Source organism: Lepisma saccharinum, chromosome 10 (assembly GCF_977018435.1).
Source record: "Lepisma saccharinum chromosome 10, izLepSacc3.1, whole genome shotgun sequence".
In the NCBI taxonomy this organism is placed as follows: Eukaryota; Metazoa; Arthropoda; class Insecta; order Zygentoma; family Lepismatidae; genus Lepisma; species Lepisma saccharinum.
In genome coordinates, this window is record NC_139238.1 from 10,582,216 (window position 1) to 10,602,277 (window position 20,062).

General features: G+C 36.5%; 1 protein-coding gene across 1 annotated transcript in view; it reads right to left on the bottom strand.

Moving 5' to 3' along the window:
• Nucleotides 1–2,779: 2,779 nt before the first annotated feature.
• Nucleotides 2,780–20,062, bottom strand: part of Naa15-16 (N-alpha-acetyltransferase 15/16) — a 225,806-nt gene continuing 208,523 nt past the window's right edge. Inside the window, exons 15-16 of the mRNA XM_083129528.1 lie at nt 7,560–7,657; nt 2,780–3,879 (exon numbers count right to left, since the gene is read on the bottom strand). Coding sequence (XP_082985654.1) covers nt 3,709–3,879; nt 7,560–7,657 — 269 coding nt within the window. The 3' untranslated portion in view covers nt 2,780–3,708. The remainder of the gene's footprint in view (nt 3,880–7,559; nt 7,658–20,062) is intronic.

The following is a 20,062-nucleotide window of genomic DNA, read 5'->3' on the forward strand; positions in this document are numbered from 1 at the left end:
CTTAATATTTAAACTATTTTTTTTTTACTTTTAAAATAAAAATAAAACAAGATACGGTGTTTTATTTTTAGTCCTACTTACAGTACAACAAAAATTTGCGAATGTTATTATTCTCTTTTAGGTCCTGCAGCTTATTTCCTAGTTTCTAGTAATTTTAGTTATCACTTTGCTCTTGTTTGGTGATGTCTTCTCACAGATGCACGATCAAAGATGGTGACAGCTGTCATTAAAATTAAAGCAACCAGAATAAACATTTGAATACAATGTTAAAATGTTCTACTGTGGTTGCGAGATTTGTATAATAAGAAACTTTAACCTTTAGCGGACAGATGTTTGATATGTTGGCCATGTAGGTATTTCCGTTAAGGACCAGCACTGCGAGGCAGCAATTAATGTGCAGTTTCTTGAAAATTACACACTATCTTTTAGTTCTGTCTTTTTTGTTCATTAGTATAAATATGAAGGTATGACCATACTCGAATTACAAAACAATATATCCATTGTTGTTGTTGTTATTAACAAGCAGAGATTGGAAAAGTCCTTTGTTGTTTGTCCACCCCCTACTCAGCAGTGTTTCAAAGACAAAGATCCCATTTGAGGTAACATTGATTGAGACAATTTCGCAAAGGTAAAACTGTGCAAGTAAAAAATTAGGCAAAATCAAGGACAGCTCAGTTGGTAGAGCAATGGTATGCTAGAGACTCAGGTTCAAGCCCTCACTGAGCCTGTACATTTAAAAAAAAAATCTACATGAAACCATTTTAGAGTCTTCCAGTTGTAAATTCATTCAGTCATATCCAATTCATTTTTCTTGTATGTACATATTGCTTGCATCGTAGAATTATTTGTGGTTCACAGCTCTTACAAGCACATAAACACAATTTTTTATGTTAAAAAGCTTTTTATGTCACATGCCTGCAACATTCTGCCGGAAGATGTCGTTGCGGTCTTGCACTGTTGGATTTTTGAGTTTAACTGTGTTGTACCATGATAATTAAAGATCCCCACATCAAGTTGTCATTGACGAATCTTTATTAGTACAACACAGCTAAATTGAAAAATCCATCCTCTTCAGCCATCAATTGGAACAACCTGCAACTTACCATCACTGTAAGACCGAAATGACATCTTTTGGCAGATACAGCAAGTAGCATCATTGGTACCTCGACCACATCTTCTTCGCAGTCTCTCCACCAGCCCTGACTATGACTCCGAGATGGAGTCGAAAGCTCAGACAAACTTTTTAAAGTATCTTGTATCGTGTGGTTTGTGTGTTTTTTGCAACGATTTTTGATGTAATTTTTCGGTAGAGAACACACGCATCCTTCATGAGACATTTATTCTTAGTTTGATTAATGTTCAAAATTAAGCAAACTAAAAATAAATGTCTGATGAAGAGAGCCTGCGTTCTCCCAAAACATTACATCAAAAATGGTGTGTATGTGCTTGTAAAAACAGTAGACTACAAGAGAAATAATTCATGTCTGACTGGTTATTGATACTCTGTCAATACCAATAAAAACATTTTACTGTATTAATATGTACACAAAATGTGCTTACGTATCTGTTTATTTTATTCAATTAAATTTTGGTGACCACTGTCACATCGGAACTGTAAAAACATTTTACATTTGTAGATCCTCAATGTCACAGATCGTTGTTCCACCTCTCGAACATATCCTCTGTGTGAGTAAAACGCTGACCAATGTTTCTTTCCTAAGTCTGTTCTTTCTCAAGCAAAGGATGTTAAGTCTTAGCACTATTTTTACAGGACGAAGTAAAAAACATTTTTTTGGTAAATTTTAAGTCTTAATTTTCCTTGTTTATTTTCATCCACAGCATAAGAACCTATGAAACCACAATGCTTTGGTGATGTAATGAAAATATTAACAACTATGAATGATGCAATGAGTTTCCATGTTACCTTTAATGTTAGTAACCACCCGACAAAAATTTTAAATGGGGTGAAGCAAAACTTGTAGCTGTCCACGCGTTACAAAATTTGATCGAGACCAGAAGAAAAAAAACAAGAAATTTCAGGTAATCCAGTGAAGAAGGGGGGAAAATGTATTTTTAATATGACACTTTCTTCACTTATTTTTATTTCTTCACCAATAATGGCAAACTTGCTCCAGGAAGCCAGCAAGTTAATACAATGTGAATGGCAGTTCAGCAAATATGCTATGCACATTTATTTACAGTTTCATGCATATAACAGTGTGGGATATTGTACCCTGAGACATAAAATCAGGTAATACCATATTTCATCATTTCAAGAGGAAAAAATGTACTTCTTCTTTGAAATTCTAACAGCACAAACCTTTTCATACACTTTTATTCGTTACTTTTAAAGTAATGAATAAAATAACATTTAATTTTTTTTGCTCAATCTACCAAATGCGTCACTTAACCTCCACAACAAGCAAGAAAAATCTATAATAATTTGTTCGGTTCTGAAGGTACAAAAAAAAAAAAATGTAGGGTGGAAAAAATTAAACGTCAGGATCACTTTTCTTGGCATACAGTTATGTGTCTGTCAGGTTGAACGACAGGAAACATTTCCACAGGAAATACTTAATATACTGATTCTCACATTTAACACCATGGGCAAACCCGTAAGTAAAGAAAATACTTGTGTATACTAATTACAAAACATGAAAAAAATTGACGACAGGCAGAAAAGTCTTACAAAACACAAGCTTTTTACGTTTCTTGTAAATGGTGTGGAAGAAATTGTATTGAATGATATTAGAATGCCAGTCTTCTGCAAGTATTTCTGTTTTATAAAGACAAAAAAATTGCATCTGTTGTTGGAAGTAATTTTTATTACTTGATGAGTATTACTACCAAGTTCTTTTTTTTTAAAAAAAAAATTATCTACCTTTTAATTCATGCTCTGAAAAATTGCAATAAATATCAAACCTTTCCTCAATGTAATTATAATTCTCTTCAAACCACTTACATCTACAAGCAATTGAACAGTTTTGATTTGATTACGTCATTCACTATCAACCGATTGCTTCACCCCATTCACGCAAATGATGCTAAAGATATATCACACATCACATTTTTGTCCTTTGAAGTGCCTCTTTAACGTTCTTCCAGACTTTTGCAGTTTGAGCACTTGGGCACAGTGTCTTCATGAAGCACAAAACTGACGACGAACAACGACGACGATGATGATGATGATAATGATGGTGGTGGTGATAAGATGAAAGAAAAAATCATTACCCACTCTTCTGCATTGAAACATCTATCTTTCAAGGCAGTCTGTTTCTAGGGCTGTACACATCAGAGATGACCCACACAACATCCAATTCTTCTTTACGCTGCTGTTCCCAGCAAAAACTCTACTTCAGTAATGACAAAGAAACTTCAGTAAACTCTTGCATTAACAAACTCATCTCGCTAGATTTGAAAAAAAAATTACACATGATACTTACTTTTTTCTCTCACAAGCCTCGAACAGGCACCCATCCTATGTAAACGAACACTAGGAACAGCGTTCGACATGGTGAACAAATATCTCCACTTGCACGCCTTATTTTCTTTGGATATTTCTTTTTTACCTTTCATATCCACGGTACACATTAAATTTTGAACTTCCCACTGAAATTCAATCATGTGCATTCACACACTGGTATTGATTGGTCAGGCAAGAGAGTAAATGTCTTCTCTCCTTGGGACACTATTGAGCACAGCTGAACATCAGTTGACACAATTTTCCTTCCCATCGATGTGATTGGTCACTTCGGTTTGTGGGCGGAAGGCCAGAGCATAAGCGAACTGCTTATGACACCGAGATTGGTATTCTGCAATCTGATTTGGGCACAACCCAAAATCTCCATTCCTGAGAGCCTGTAGAACCTTGGTGCACGTCTAGAACAGAAAATTTGTACACATTTAACTCACAAGCAAGGGATAACGATCAGTAGTAGAGCCACATATTTATGATGAATAAAATATAAAGATTTCGGTATAAGAACTTGGCACATTTCGGGATCAAAAGTGGTATAAAAAATGGCATTTTGATGTTAAAATTGTAAATAAAATTTTAAATTTCATCTAAAAACTACACTTACTACACAAATAAACATTTCCTTTACAATATCAAAATTATGTAGATATCAATGTAATAAGTCTATTCCTCTGTAACGGAGTCAGTTTTTGCTTCTCAAATACAGGGTGTATCAAGTAATAGCGCAAACTGACACAGTTGAAAGTACACGATAATAGAAACAAAAAATTCTCAGTAAACATGGGTCTGCAAACGAGCCGTTTTAGAGATAATTGCAAATGTGTGGTTACAAACCACCATCGACTTGTTTGTAATTCTAGTTGGTAAATCGCAAAGATGAGGATGAATGATGATATGATGAAGAAACACTCACAAACAACACCCATGCCCAGGCCAACATTCGAACCAAGGACTCCTAGTGCCATAGTGCACTGTGCTAACTTATCCGCTACAGAGGTTGACTGCATCAGTTACCTATTGTATTGTAATGCCCTTGTACATTTTTAACAAATCTGCAGATACAACATATGTTGTTATAGTTTGATATGTTGGGAATTTCCACATGAAAGGGAAATGATGTTCAATTGTTCTATATACCTTTACATAATCCACTAATAGCTGCACATTGGAAAATTATTTTATCTTTGTAAAGAAAGTATAAAGAAAGAAATGTATATAATCTCAACTTTAAAAAAAAATACCACTCAATGAATGTATAATCAAACAATTTTGATTTATGTTAATGATGTCAAAAAGATTGGAGCTTAAAAGCTTGAGCATACAAACCTCGCAACTGACAAAATTGGTAGTGTGTCATTCCATGTAAAATCAACCAATGAGGAGGCACTTTGCAACCTCAGTATACCAAATTTTAGGGATGTGCCGAAGCCGATTACAGATGTATTAAAATCGGCCGAAATTGACACATCGGCATCGGTATCGGAATCGGCAAAAAAACAATATTTAAAACGGTACAGATTATACTAGAGTTTTTACCTTCTAAGTTTTATATTCTAGTTTTGTAAGATTTATTGAAAATTTGGTTATGATTCGTCATTATTGTAGAGTTTTTGTAATAAAATTATTGCACTCATTCAGAGGATCAACCTAACTATAAATCGGAAATAAAACAGTACATTGCTGAACCAGGATCTGCTGTTGTATTGGAAATTCAAAAATGAATATTCAAACCTGAAGCAAGTCCTGAGAAAATACTTGGGCATACCTGCTGCATCAGTATTCAGTGATTGAGTGTTCAGTGTTGCTGAACAGATTTGAGATAAGAGAAGAAGTAGGTTACTTCCTCAAGTGCTTCCAAATCTCGTGTTTCTGAAGTTGAATCTGGCAGAACAGGAATTCATTTTGCATTTCAAAGAACTGCTTGTGTACTAATTATAAAATCTCTTGAGAATCCATGTTCTTCTTAAAGGTTCACATAACCACCTTTTGTAGATGCAAATGTACATTCGCATCTCTTGAGAATATATATGTAAATACATATGATATGCAATAGAAATTTACATAGCAAATTTATTTTTGTCATGCTGAAAATTACATCCCATTTCTGTTTAATAATCTTATGTATCGGAATCGGTTAAATATCGGCATTGGTATCGGTTCCAAAAATTATCGGTGAGTACATCGGCATAGGTAAATTTTCAGCTTCGTCACATCCCTACCAAATTTCAAATGGATCAAAATAATGTGAGACTTTGTTGATTTGACATGGAATGACCCAGTTCTACTATTTGCTCATAACTGTCTGGAATCTTCAGAAGGTGCACGGACATCTGAGGACACACATGAGAAATTAGTTTACTTGTAACTTTACATAGCTTAGCTGAATTGGTTCTTATATCTGGAATTCCAGTATAAGATCATTTCGGTTGGAACTCTAGCTGAGATTGACTAAGCCATAAGAACTAAGTTTTCGCTGAAATAACTGAGTTCTTACTCCCTCACCAGTATCAAGAGGATGTAACTTGTTCTCCCAAATAAACTGGTCAGTACCAGGTGTGCCGGTTAATTCTTAATTTCTTCACTGGATGGTGCTGGAAGCAAGGGTTGGTGCACAGTCTCAACTGTTACCTCTGTGTGTTGCCAGGTCAGTACCTGTCAAAATGCTGTGGATGTGCAACCGAGTGCAAGTGATCGTGATATTGGGTTTGTGTGGTAAACATGTTGACCTTCAAACCAAATAAGGAGCATGTGCGGCACGTCCTGCTTTTCTTATTTAATCAAAGGAAAAACGTGAGTGAAAGCAATCTTATCCTTGTGGAAACGTACGGTGACAATGTCCTACCGCAAGACGCGTGTGTGCGTTGGTTTCGATGATTCAAAGTGGTGATTTTGACTTGAAAGACAAAGATCGCCTGGGCCAGCCAAAAAATCCCAAGACACCGAATTGCAAGCACTGTTGGACAAAGACGATAGGCAAACGCAACAACAACTGGCAGAGAAGTTAAATGTTGGTCGCCAAACCATATCTGACAGTCTTCATGCCATGGGAAAGATCCAGATTGGGCGACAAGACACGGAAAAGTGATTTTGCAGCATGACAACACCTCATCACACACAGCGAAAGCATCAGACACACCATTGCTGCACTTTGTTGGGAATTCTTTCCCCACCAGCCATACGCACCAGACTTAGCCCCTTCTGACTACCACTTGTTTTCATCGATGTATCACTCACTTTCCCAGCAACACTTAAACAATTACGGAGATGTCGAACAATGGCTTGCTGACTGGATCACCTCAAAATGTTAACAATTCTTCTGGTAGGGCATCCACAATTTGACGGACAGATGGGCAAAATGTATAGCTAGCAATGGCACATACTTTGAATAAAGCATTTGTTACCTTTCCCCCAGATACACTTGTTTTCTTTTGGATCAATTAAGAATTATGAACCGGCACACCTGGTATAAAGAAACAGCTGTGTTTGATTTTTCTTCCATGATCCAGAGGTGGCCTCACTGTAGATCTGTTATAAGTGTCCAGTTTTCCCGACATCAGGAGAGAAGGGCAGTTTAACTGTGCAGGAAGAACTTAACACTATTGATCAAATTTTAATACAGGGTTTTACCATAAGAGTTTCCAGTTACTCCAGTTTCATTTGTGGGTTGCACTATTTTTTGCCAAAATACAGGAATTTTTAACTCATTCTCCACTTGCAACATATGTTTTGAGTGGAAATTGAAAGCAACAGCTCCTGTTGTAAGAGAAGCCATATAGTAAGTACTTTCTTTTTACTTACGAATATTTGTATCATTACAAACATGTAACTAATCTACATTTAATGCAAACATGATCACATTTCAAATTCCCTTACTTTGCAAATATTTTCCACTATTTCCAGGTCAGTGGGAATGTTTTTTTTTTAACTTACCCTGGAATATTGTAGACTATGCTTAGCGAAATGGTTGGTCCTATTGCTTTAGGTTCATGTTCTAGCTAATTAAGTGGAAACCTATTAAGATAATCAAACAATGCTCAAAATCAAGAAGAATTACTGTGATTATTGGGAAATAACTGCGTACCTGCAAAGTGACATCTGTAGTATCTTTTTCTAAGGAAGTTGCCATTTTTATAGCTTGTTCCTGTTTCTTTGGGTCTAGGCGATACAGCATTCGAGCACCTGGAAAGAGAAAAAGTTACAACTTTATTGGGCGCTTCTACACAAAATTACATTCATATCTACAATTAAACATTCATAATACAGTGCTGCTAATGTGCTGATTGCTCACAATTAAATACCAACTAAAGGTTAAAAGATTAAAAATCAGTAACTTACGTGTGTGAGCATAAGATTTATCGAACTATGTTTTGAAGGTTATACTACCTCCTTCTTCAGGTTGAAACGATGTTTTCAGACACCTGACATGGTGCCTCGTCGAGAAAGTGATGGTTGAGGATTTAGATTAAAATGGTATAGGAAAGATACTTTCTAAAAAAAAAAAAGTGTAACCTCGATTTTACATTCTTTAAGGGACCAAACTGAAGAGATCTAAAATGCGGGAAAATGTAAAATCGAGGAAAGTTTTCTAACATTTTGCTATGGTGGGACCAAGAAGATTGAACATATAATGCAGGAAAATGTAAAATCTGGAATGTAAAATCGGAGTTCCACTGTATAAACCAGTAACAAGAGTAACGAAAACATGTAACATACATGCAGTAATCAGTTCGACTACTGTGATATGACACTTAATATCATGGGCATAACTTACACTAGCAGCTACTTTATTTTGTATGTATGGCTGCTGGGGTTGAGCCAATACCGATGCAGAAGTATCAGTATCGAAATATGTCGGTTGGAATTCATCTACCGATACCAGCCAATACTTTTCCGGCATAGGGTCTGCAAAAATACCGTGCGACATGGAATCTAATTATCTTGGAAATCATGCAAAATTCAAACTTTCTCTTAATTTTGCACAAATTATGAAAGAAAAACTAATTTTTATTATATACCATTTATTCATGTTGAGGGGAATAAACAACGTGGTTGATAATATAAGACGTAAGCGAGTTACTAAAGATATATCCGCGAAACTTACTTGTAAATGTTATATTAATTTCAGTGGCCTCTTCCACCATCCACTTGGGAACTCGATGCTTCCCGAGTGGATGGTGGCAGAGGCCACTGAAATTAATAGAACATTTACAAGTAAGTTTCGCGGATATATCTTTAGTAACTCGCTTACGTGTTATATAACATTTATTTTATTATTGTTATATAATTCTCGAATATTATAAAGCAAATTTAACAGCAAATATTATTTACATACCAATATTGATCAATATTTTGAACAATTTTTAATTATTGCAATTTTCAAGTATCGGCATTGGTAGGAATTGGTATGGTTCAGCCCTAATGGCTGTGCAATATTTCAACGTATTGATATAAACAATGGATCTCATGTTGAATGATCAGTTCTCTCCTATTTTTAGTTCCTTCATTGGTGGGGGAGGGGGGGGGGGAGGGGTGTCAAGAACTACTGACTGCAGATTGAACCACTCCACTCCAATGTGTTGTGGGACACTTATTCAATGTGCTACACAACTCTCTATTTAACCTAGTTAAAAATTACAATTTAAACCTGACTTGAGAGATATTTAGTTATACACTCTCTCAAATAAATACAGTACACTAGCATGGTCAAAAATTCACAAAAGGGAAGAATTTAGCAAGATGGGTGGCAGTGGACCAAAAAACACTCCACATGATGTTTGGGCCATGGGTGACACTTTCCAGGTGTACCCTACCTTGTTTTAATTTTCCTCGTAAGGAGTGGACACTAGGGGTATACATGGCAAATGTGCTCTATTACCCTCAGCTGAAAAATGGCATCCTTGTACCTCTGAAAATTTGACATGGTTTATCAACAGTTCTTGTTTATTATATGTATTTATTATACACCCCGCATCTAGATTAATTACATATAATAGGTATAAAACACCAATGCATGCAAGTTAAAAAAACAGGAATCTGACAACTTCAAATCTTCTAGCAATTTTGATATTTTCCAATGCCGATACTTGTATAATTTCAATTTACAATAACAAAGGCTAGTTATTAAGCCACAAAACTCCTCACATTGCATTCTACTAATGATATGAAATACTAAAATTATTCTCATACAGCATTATATCACTTCAAATGTCCTGTGACATTTTATGTGAAGTTCTTTCTACCCACGGACGATGCAAAAGAAGAAGTTTTGAAATGTTGCTGATACAACGAAAAAAATCTGTGGATTATTATAAGTGTGTATGCTTCATTTCATGATCTCCAATTTCATTATACATGTCTTTAAGCGTGTAAAATAAATACAAATGTACACAACATTCTTATTGTTTGGATTAACCTGGAGGGAGGAAAACGACGGAAAAATATACACAAATAGATTTGTATATTTAATGTTCATTTGGTAGCTCTGTATATGTCCTGCTATCCATTATTCTCTGTCATTTGCAATAAAAACAAGTAAGTTCAGTGTCGGCATCGGGCAGCAGTCACACAGAAGGGTAAGAGCACAAGAAGAAAATCCACAACCCTCCCTCCCACAGCGACATTCAACCCTTTCCCAGGAACTCCGGGAATGAGCCTAGGATTAACCCGTGAGTTTGCAAACAAGAATTGGCAATGAAAGGTTTCTTTCATTTCCACATAGCGTTGACCACCAGGCAGTTCCATGCCTTCAATGTCACTTTTAGGTGCAGCGCTTTCACTTTAGCCCTGCCTTTGATCTTGTCATCTCCTTCCCAGGAGGGTGCATCATTTTTGTAAATGTACACGAAATTCTTGTGCGGGACCCCAACCTGTCACAAGGAAGGCTGAACGAACTTTTGAAAAGGACAAATCTTGACAAATGAGTTGTTTCTCTTGGCTTCACTACCCACTCAAAATCTTTCGTATCAGATGGTATTGGCAAACAAATTGAACCGATACTTGCTGATACCGATACCTCTGGTATCGGGTATCGGCCAACTCTAATATTTTTAATATCTGCCAATTGTGGCATAGGAAGGAACAAGCAGTTTTCTCCAAACAAAGTTACTCGTAGTGTTGGAACTGAGCATCATGGGCTTGTGTTTTTAAATAGCCACTTACCCTACCCAAGTACAACCAAAGAAGAAACCTGGTTGTCAGCAGTTTGCATCAGAGAACGATCAGTGTTTCAAGTTCTTTAAGTAATTTACTTAAATTCTGGTTTAAAAGCAGTGGCGTATTCTGAAAATTTAATCTGGTTTACCACAACAATTCGTATTTATTGGATATATTTATTACACACGGCGAGCTTAAAAGAAACACACACATTAAACAATTTACAAATCAAAAACGGTTTGTTTTACTAGGAAGCATTTAGTATGGTTTTATAGAGAAAACCTTCTAAGCTGCTAAGTTTGCAGCAGGTCTCGTGTATTAATCTACGCGAGAACGGGGCTAATCCTCTCCCGTGCCAGTCTTGCCCCAACCGTCGAACTATTCATATCACAGACAGTGAGATAATCGACAGTATTGCAGCGGAACTATATTCTGCGCACACGTTTGGGGCCTAAATATGCGAAAAGTTGCTGCAAACTTAGCCTGTCGCGGGGCTTAGTTCACGATCTCCACTTTTCCTTTGTTTTTGTGATGTCAGCATCACGTGAGTGCCCTTGATGTCAGTCAAGCAATATGGCTGCTAGTCAAGTAGAAATGGTTTTATGTGCGCTTGAATTTGCAAAAACAAATCCTGTTATGTCATACAGCATTGTTTTAGAATACAACATGGTATGGCAAACTGCCACCCAGCATAATTGGAGCAAGAAAAGCTGCTGTGACTGTTGACATCCACATGCTGAAACATCTTTGGGGAGAACTGAACTATCATATTGATTATCTGTTGTGTTACAAAAGGGTCACACATACAACATTTGTAACTTAGCCATGTAAACTTCAGTACATACTCTTCCAACCATGAAAGTATTTCAGCCATGTTATTAAAACTCTTGCTTCTGTAAAATTGCGTATTTATTTTAGGCTCACCTTGTATATTAATAAACAGCAGTCCGACAACTTTAAATTTTTCAGCAATTTCTATAGACATGAAAAAAGTTAAACATAGGAGTGACATACACATAGAACACTTCGACTGTTTAAAAGCTTGCTTTAATAATTTGCATATACAGGGTGACAAGAAATAACCCGTACAAAGTTTGGCGTATCCTGCCAAGAATGTAGTGTACAGTCTTGGACAATGCTGGGTTGTAACGACCCTATTGAAGAAGCACTGAAGCAAGCCCTCGGTGTCTGACCACCAAGCGCCTTGTGAGTAGACAACCCAAACAGCATTGCAATTCTGCGGCTTGTATACCAGTCACGGGTATACATCACTGTAAATTGAGTAGTGATGCCTAAGAGAAATACGAGATGAAGATTGTTGGAAGTAATGTCTCGTGTTCTCGACATGGAATAATTCTCGGCCCAAGTTACGTTCCATTATTTAATGTTGTTTGGTAACGAACCTGACGGACTGGGTTTATATTTTCACCACTTGCAATACACTAAGTTCTATATTTTACAGTTATATTAATGTTTTGAACGAAAATAATACCTAGAACAACATCCAACACACGTTCACACCACTCTTGTCACACACATGCACGTGAAAACGCACACACAAAGCTAAGTTTTAACTTCCAAGTGAATGTCCAAATGACAGTAAACGGAGAAGCATGATGTGCGAAGCATGTGATATTTCACAGAATGAATGCGTCTATTTTTGACACACGTGGTTTCTATTAATAGAGAATGAGACAATTATCAGAAATTAAGATGCATTTGCTTTTTCATGTGCTGAGGAAGGAAACAGACTGACTGGAAAAAAGAAAATGTAGTGCTATTGATAGTGTGTTGGTTAGCGTGCAGAGCTTTCATCAGCGAGGCCTGGGTTCGATCCCCACCATGGGCAAATTTTGTTATTATTTTCTTGCAGTGAACAAGTTTATTATTTTGTTTTCTAGGCATTTTAACGAAAGGATACACATCAAATTTAATATTTTAATCTGTCCTTTCATTCTTCTAATACGTTCTCTATCACAAGGGATATAGAGATTCTCTATCTTGGCCAAGGATATTTTCTCAATAGTTCCGTAGCTACGATTCTCCAGTCCCTTCCACCCATTTATTTATTTACTTTCTTCATATCTACTCACGAAATACCATGAATCTAACGAAAACACACAGATATAGTTAGAACAAGAAACACACCTCGCATCGAAGGTTCCAGGTTTGAGTTCTGGATTTATTGCGAGGGTGGATTATTCCTGTGTATTTATTTATCATCTTCGTCTAAAAAACATTTCTCACTATTCCCGTGATTAACTTAGGGAGAGACCAAAGCTACTCAAATAACAAAAGTACAGAAAAAGCAAGACACACCTGGCTACGCATGTTACACCTTGGGAATTAGCAATCTGAAAATAAACTTTCGTTTTGGTGGACTACTTTCAAAATCTTTTCGTGTTGTCTCGTTTGGAGTGTTGGCTAGCGTGTCGGACTTGCGTGCGGGCAACCTGAGTTCGAGCCCAGCAGAAGGTAACTTTTTTTTTTTTGTCAAATTTCATCCAACCTTATTTATAAAACTCAGATTTCTTTAAAACCTTTTGAATTACATGCCACTTCGTATGTTAGTAATCTGAAAGCAGCAAAGATGAACATTTCTTGTTCCGAAGCGACGATGTATTTGTGTATAAGTTAAAAGACACAGTTATTTATTAGCGAAAAGCATGCAGCCACGTTATAATTGAGATCATAGTTGTCAGTGCTAATATGGCAATAGCTACATTATGTCAACACACCAACTTAACGTTCCCCGTAAAATGATTACCTTTCTACGTTTCAAAATCGTGAGTGCTGTCTAAAGTAAATACTTTGATACTTGCGTTTGCATGTTGGAATCCAAAGTAATACGATTTTCTTTCCCAGCAAATGACATTGAAACCATTAATAACTGTTTTTGCAATGTGATATTGATATCATATATTGAAAGATTAAAAATGGAGAATTTCTCTTAAACCAACTTATGATGTGAAGCGTAAGATGACGATCAGAAAGCCTGAATGTTGCATTGAAAACTGCAGAGAACCATGACTGGCTTATGAACAGCGAAAAGTTTTTCTATGCTTCAATGGGATTTTAGATATTACTATAAATAAACAAGGGAGAAGAACACAGGTTGGTTTGATGAACTAATTAGTAAACTAAAGAAACAAAATACGTTCACGATTTAATATGTCATTCAATTTCAGGCACATTCCACCAACTGAAAGAGTATTTTCAAAATTAATAATATTTGGATAACCGACAAATCCAAACTTGACGTTGAGCCCGTAAAGCACTTGATAATTACAGAAATATACGTAATTTTACTTGAGCATGCCCTTAATTTTGTGTCTTGATTGTGGAAATAATGTGTTGCAACGAGCAGTAGTATGTTTTAGAGAGTGTTTAGAATCTATTGTGTACTGCATGAGAATACTGAAGTCATTCTTAGTTTCCTAATCAAATAAAAATTATTTATTGTAATCTTTGGTGACGGAGGAACAGTGTGGGAGGGAGACCAGCAGTCGGTAGGTAAGCCAAGGCCCTCACGGGCTGTAGAGCTATGGGTTATTATTATTATAATCTTTAAATAGGAAAGCCTTTGTTTCTTTGCAGCTGTTAATGATAGAAATCCAATTGCAAACAAGTTACCAAATTAACAAATATTTCTCTTACATATTTGTGCTATGTGCTCGTATGCTTTATACAGGATGAGGAAGGAAGCAGATTGTTCTTGGGTAACCTGTCCTGCTTTTGTCAGAAAACCTGATCAGCATACTGAACCAAGCCATCATACGAGATACGACTTCAATAATAAGATCCGTTTCTACGGCCAACTAATTCCAAAAAGGGTAATAAAATTGTCAGTGTGAGGAGACTGAGAAATAAATGCCTCCCATATTACATTATACTCTGTATGCCTAGTGTGGTTTGCCTGTCCCTAAAGAATAAGCTGAAGACAAACCTCTGTCGATTGTAACGCGTGTAAAGTCTGTTCCAGCTTACAAATCACATGAAATACCTTCGCTCGCTTCAGTGTGCTGCACAAGGTCATTTTCGACTGATAACCAGACACCACGTGACTCCGAGGCCAACCGACAGCACCCCAGAGAACATTCTGTAACTTTGCGAGGTTCCTTCGCATCCTTGATAAAGCGCATGCGTGTAGTCCAGGCACATTTTGCATAACTGGGTAAAGTAGCAGTGAGTTTGGATTCTGGATATTTTTTGAACTCTTTGAAAAAACATTTTTTTCTGTATGTTTTGATTGTGTGCTCAAATGTTGCAATAAACATATCTCCTTGACACACAACAACAATTACATTAGTCAGTCACTCCCGAAAAAAAGCGCTTCAATGTTTGGAAACTTATCAAGCAGTACTCACGAGACGAATATATTGTCCGTTTGTCAGAAGCCCCGGTGGTGTGGTGGTAGCGTGTTAGTTTGGCACGCAGAAGGTACTTGGTTCGATTCCATTTGATTGCCTCCAATTTTTTTCTTAACGCAAGCAACTAATTATTTCATTTTATTTATTACACACATTCTTATTTTATTTGCTTTGCGAATTGTTGAATTTCGAATTGAATTTTGTTTTCCAAACTTTTACGATAATTAGTTGCGAATAGAATTATATTTATTCCTGGTTCATTTTCTCGAAAGAAATGTATACTTTTCACCAGGATAACATTTTTTGAATAAAAAACGTGGACAATTTAATATGTAAATGTTTGTAAAATGATGAGAAAATTGGAAAACTACGAGGGTCACTATTTATATTTTGGTTTGAGTTGGTGTTTTAAGTCCACTTTATGCACAGTAAGGCTAATCGGGACTGGACATACAGTTTAAAGTGGAATCCGAACCACTTGTGCCTCCACCGGGTATCGAACCCGGGACCCCTTGATTACAAGGCGAGGACGCTACCACTGCACCATCGGGGAGGCCCAATATTTATATTTTGAACCTAACAATGAAAAAACAGGAATTTGGCATTGAAAAGTGCTTTATTGTTTTTCGAAGTATTCTCCTTTATGGTCAATACACTTTTGCATTCGTTCGAACCATTTGTCAAAGCAGTTTTTCCAATCTTCTTGAAACACCTCCATAATATGGTTTTTGAACGCATCAACGGCGTCTTCCACCGACGAAAATCGTTGTCCACGCAATTTATTCTTGACATTCGGGAACAAGAAGAAGTCATTGGGTTCCAAATCAGGACTGTACGGCGGATGACCCATCAATTCGATTTTTTGACTGTTCATAAAGTCGGTTATTAGACGAGATGTGTGACAGCTGGCATTGTCTTGATGAAGAATGATCCGACGGCGTTTGTTTATTTTCCGTATTTGACCGAAGACCTCTGGCAAACAAATTGTTGCGTACCATTCAGAGTTGACCGTTCTACGTTCCTCTAAAGGCACAGTTGCCACATGACCAGTTTTCCCGAAAAAACAGGCGACCATTTGTTTCGATGTGCTTCGAGCGCGAACAACTTTTGTTGGATTGGGTTCATCTTGAAACACCCATACAGTCGACTGCTGTTTACGTTCCGGCTCATATGCATATATCCATGATTCGTCACCTGTTACAATCTTATATACGTCTTTTGAAGCACCACGATTGTATTTATTGAGCATTTGTTTGCACCAATTGACGCGAGCGTCTTTTTGAGTTTTTGTCAAATTGTGTGGGATCCAACGAGAACATACCTTTCTCACAGCTAAATGATCATGTAATATTTTATATATGCTGGTGGAACTAATGCCTATGGTTGCCCCAATCTCACAGTATGTCACATGACGATCTTGCAGTATTAGGTTTTGCACAGCATCAATGTTTTCTTGAACAACAACTGATTTTGGACGACCTTCGCGAATCTCGTCGGTGAGCGAATGGCGGCCACGATTAAATTCGTTATACCAGCGTTTCACAGTGGCAAAGGATGGGACTTCATCGCCAAATGTGGAAGTAAGTTGATCGATGCACTCTTGTCTTGATAATCCACGTCGAAAATCGTAAAAAATCATCGCACGAAAATGTTCACGATTTAATTCCATTTTATTGTTGTCGCGCAATCTCCAAGGCAACATAAACAACACAAATGAAGCTATTGACAAAACATTTGAAGTACGTTATGGTCAATAATGCCAGACGATTCCGTGCAAACGTCAAATCGCGCCTAACTTCAATCAGTGTTGCCAAGGCTCAAAATATAAATAGTGACCCTCGTAACATAACCATAACCCACTAGCTCTACAGCCCGATGAGGGCCTTGGCTTACCTACCGACTGCTGGTCTCCCTCCCACACTGTTCCTCCGTCACCTGTTGTAGCGTGGAGATCTTAGACCAGTATTGGAGTGTTGGGGGATCAGCCCGACGAGCCCCCAGCCGTTGCAGGTCTTCTCGATCCGGTTACGCTCACTCACTCGGAGCTTCCCAATTTCCTCACGATGGTGGGTTGCCACCGGCCCTATACGTAGGCCGAATAAATTCCGACCAGAGCCGGATTCGAACCTACAGTGACCCTCGTATCTTAAAAAAATATTTCCATAAATAAAATTGAAAACGGTAAAATAGAGATTTCCATCAAAAATTAAGTAAAAATATATTTCACCTTTATTTCAATAAATTATTAAATAAAATGCAAACATTTGTTGCTCGAGTTATTAAAATAAAATTGGGAAGTAGAACGGGAATCGAACCCATAACCTTCGGGACGTGATACTTATTCGCTACTATAGCAACTCCTCATCAAGGCACTTGGAAAGCATTGAAACCTTCAAGCGCTTTTCCTTGGATTTTTTCTTCTTTTAAGTCCACTTTATGCACAGTAAGAAAGCTTATACCGGATTGGATCTCTAGTTTATGTGGGATCCCAACCACTCGCGTATAAACCGGGTATCAAACTTTTCCTCGGAAATTGCTGGCTAACGTGCGATATTATCAATACTCTTTTCGGGCATGGATGTTTGTGTTTGTCCCAATGAGAATAAAGAGAACATAGAGAAAATTGACATGTATGACAACTGAGAAAAATGTGAAGAACTGGGGATACTGACGAGTAGGTGTATTCCTTTAATTCATTAATAAAAGAAAGCTACAGGGTACCCTACCACTATACAAAGTCCCGTCCCAAACCGAAGCCTCTCCTTCTTAGATGGAATCAACAGATATTCGCAGTTTGTGACTTGTGTGCTTTTTCCTGAGAAACTTAGATATTTTATTTTAGTTTACAATTTTATTTCATCATTAATTCTTCTCTCTTGTTTATTTATATTAATAACTAAATTCCTACTATAGTAAAAAAATAATTTCACAATTCATAAGTCATGCATTATAAACTGTTAAAAAATAATGCATTGTTCTCTGCAGTTTTGTGTAGTAAGTGCAGTTTATGTAATTACATTAAACGTGACAGATCAACTACACATCAATTTTTTCACATCAGATAGACACTTGAGAAAAAGTGGGAATATAATCAAAATGTCCATCAGCTATTCATTGATTTCAAAAAAGCATATGATTCGGTCAAAAGAGATAAATTATATAATATATTAGTCGAGTTTGGAATACCTAAGAAGCTTGTTAGTGAAACAGAAATTAAAATTCGTGTGGGTATTAATGTCTGACAAATTTACAATTCATGATGGATTAAAATAAGGAGATGCATTATCTCCATTGCTCTTTAATTTTGCCTTAAAATATGCTGTTAGGAAGATAAAAGGACGAAGGACTAAATTAAATTGTGTGACTCAGTTGTTAGCATATGCAGATGCTGTAGACTTATTAGGGGATGATATAAATACAATTAAGAATAATGCTAAAATATTTTTCAAAACTGCTAAAGAGATAGGTTTGGAACTTAACAAAGAGAAAACTAAATATATGCTCACAAGCGGAAACCAATAATAATAATAATAATCAAAATCTAATTATTGATAACAACTCGCTTAAACCAGTTTCCAAATTCAAATACTTAGGAGTAATATTAACAAGTGAAAATTATATTAAAGAGGAAATAAAAAGTAGGCTTAATTCAGGAAATGCATGTTACTTTTCTCTTCATAAACTTTTTTTGTCTTCTCGTTTAATATCTAAGAAACTAAAAGTTAAAATATACAAAACAGTAATTTCCTGTAGTATTATATGGGTGTGAAACTTGGTCCCTTACATTGAAAGAGGAACACATATTGAGAGTATTTGAAAATAAGATCCTTAGGAAAATATTTGGACCTAAAAGGGATGAGGAGACAAGTGAGTGGAGAAGGTTACATAATTTGTATTCATGTCCAGATATTATTAAATATTAGAATAATGAAATGAAGAAGACTTAGGTGGGCAGGCCATGTGGCACCTGATGGTAAGAGCCCTGTAGGAAGGCCAAGACGAAGATGGAGGGACTACGTTCAGTTGGACCTAAAGGAAATTTGTAGGGAAGGAAAAGAGTGTATATATATATATATATATATATATATATATATATATATATATATATATATATTGCTCAGGATAGGGACAGATGGAAAGCCTGTGTTGCTGCAGCCATGAACCTTCGGGTTTAAAAAGCCTAGAGAGTTAGTTAGTTAGTTAGTCCTCTGCAGGTTTGAATGCAACATTCAGGCTTTCTGATCGTGCATCTTACATTAGGATATGATTATTTATAAGTTGGTTTAAGCGAAATTCTCCATATTTAGTATTTTAATATATGATATCAATATCACATTGCAAAAACCGTTATTAATTGTTTCATTGTCATTTTCTGGGAATAATAAAAAAATCGTATTACTTTTCATCTTTGCTGCTTTCAGATTACTAACATACGAAGTGGCATGTAATTCAAAAGGTTTTAAAGAAATCTGAATTTTATAAATAAGGTTGGATGAAATTTGACAAAAAAAAAAGTTACCTTCTGCTGGGCTCGAACTCAGGTTGCCCGCACGCAAGTCCGACACGCTAGCCAACACTCCAAACGAGACAACACGAAAAGATTTTGAAAGTAGTCCACCAAAACAAAAGTTTATTTTCAGATTGCTAATTCCCAAGGTGTAACATGCGTAGCCAGGTGTGTCTTGCTTTTTCTGTACTTTTGTTATTTGAGTAGCTTTGGCCTCTCCCTAAGTTAATCACGGGAATAGTGAGAAATGTTCTTCAAGTTTCCAAACATTGAAGTGCTTTTTTTCGGGAGTGACTGACTAAAGTAATTGTTGTTGTGTGTCAAGGAGATATGTTTACTGCAACATTTGAGCACACAATCAAAACATACAGAAAAAAATGTTTTTTCTGCACATCATTACTTTTCTCCGAGTTCAAAAAATATCCAGAATCCAAACCCACTGCTAGTTACCCAGTTATGCAAAATGTGCCTGGACTACACGCATGCGCTTTATCAAGGATGCGAAGGAACCTCGCAAAGTTACAGAATGTTCTCTGGGGTGCTGTCGGTTGGCCT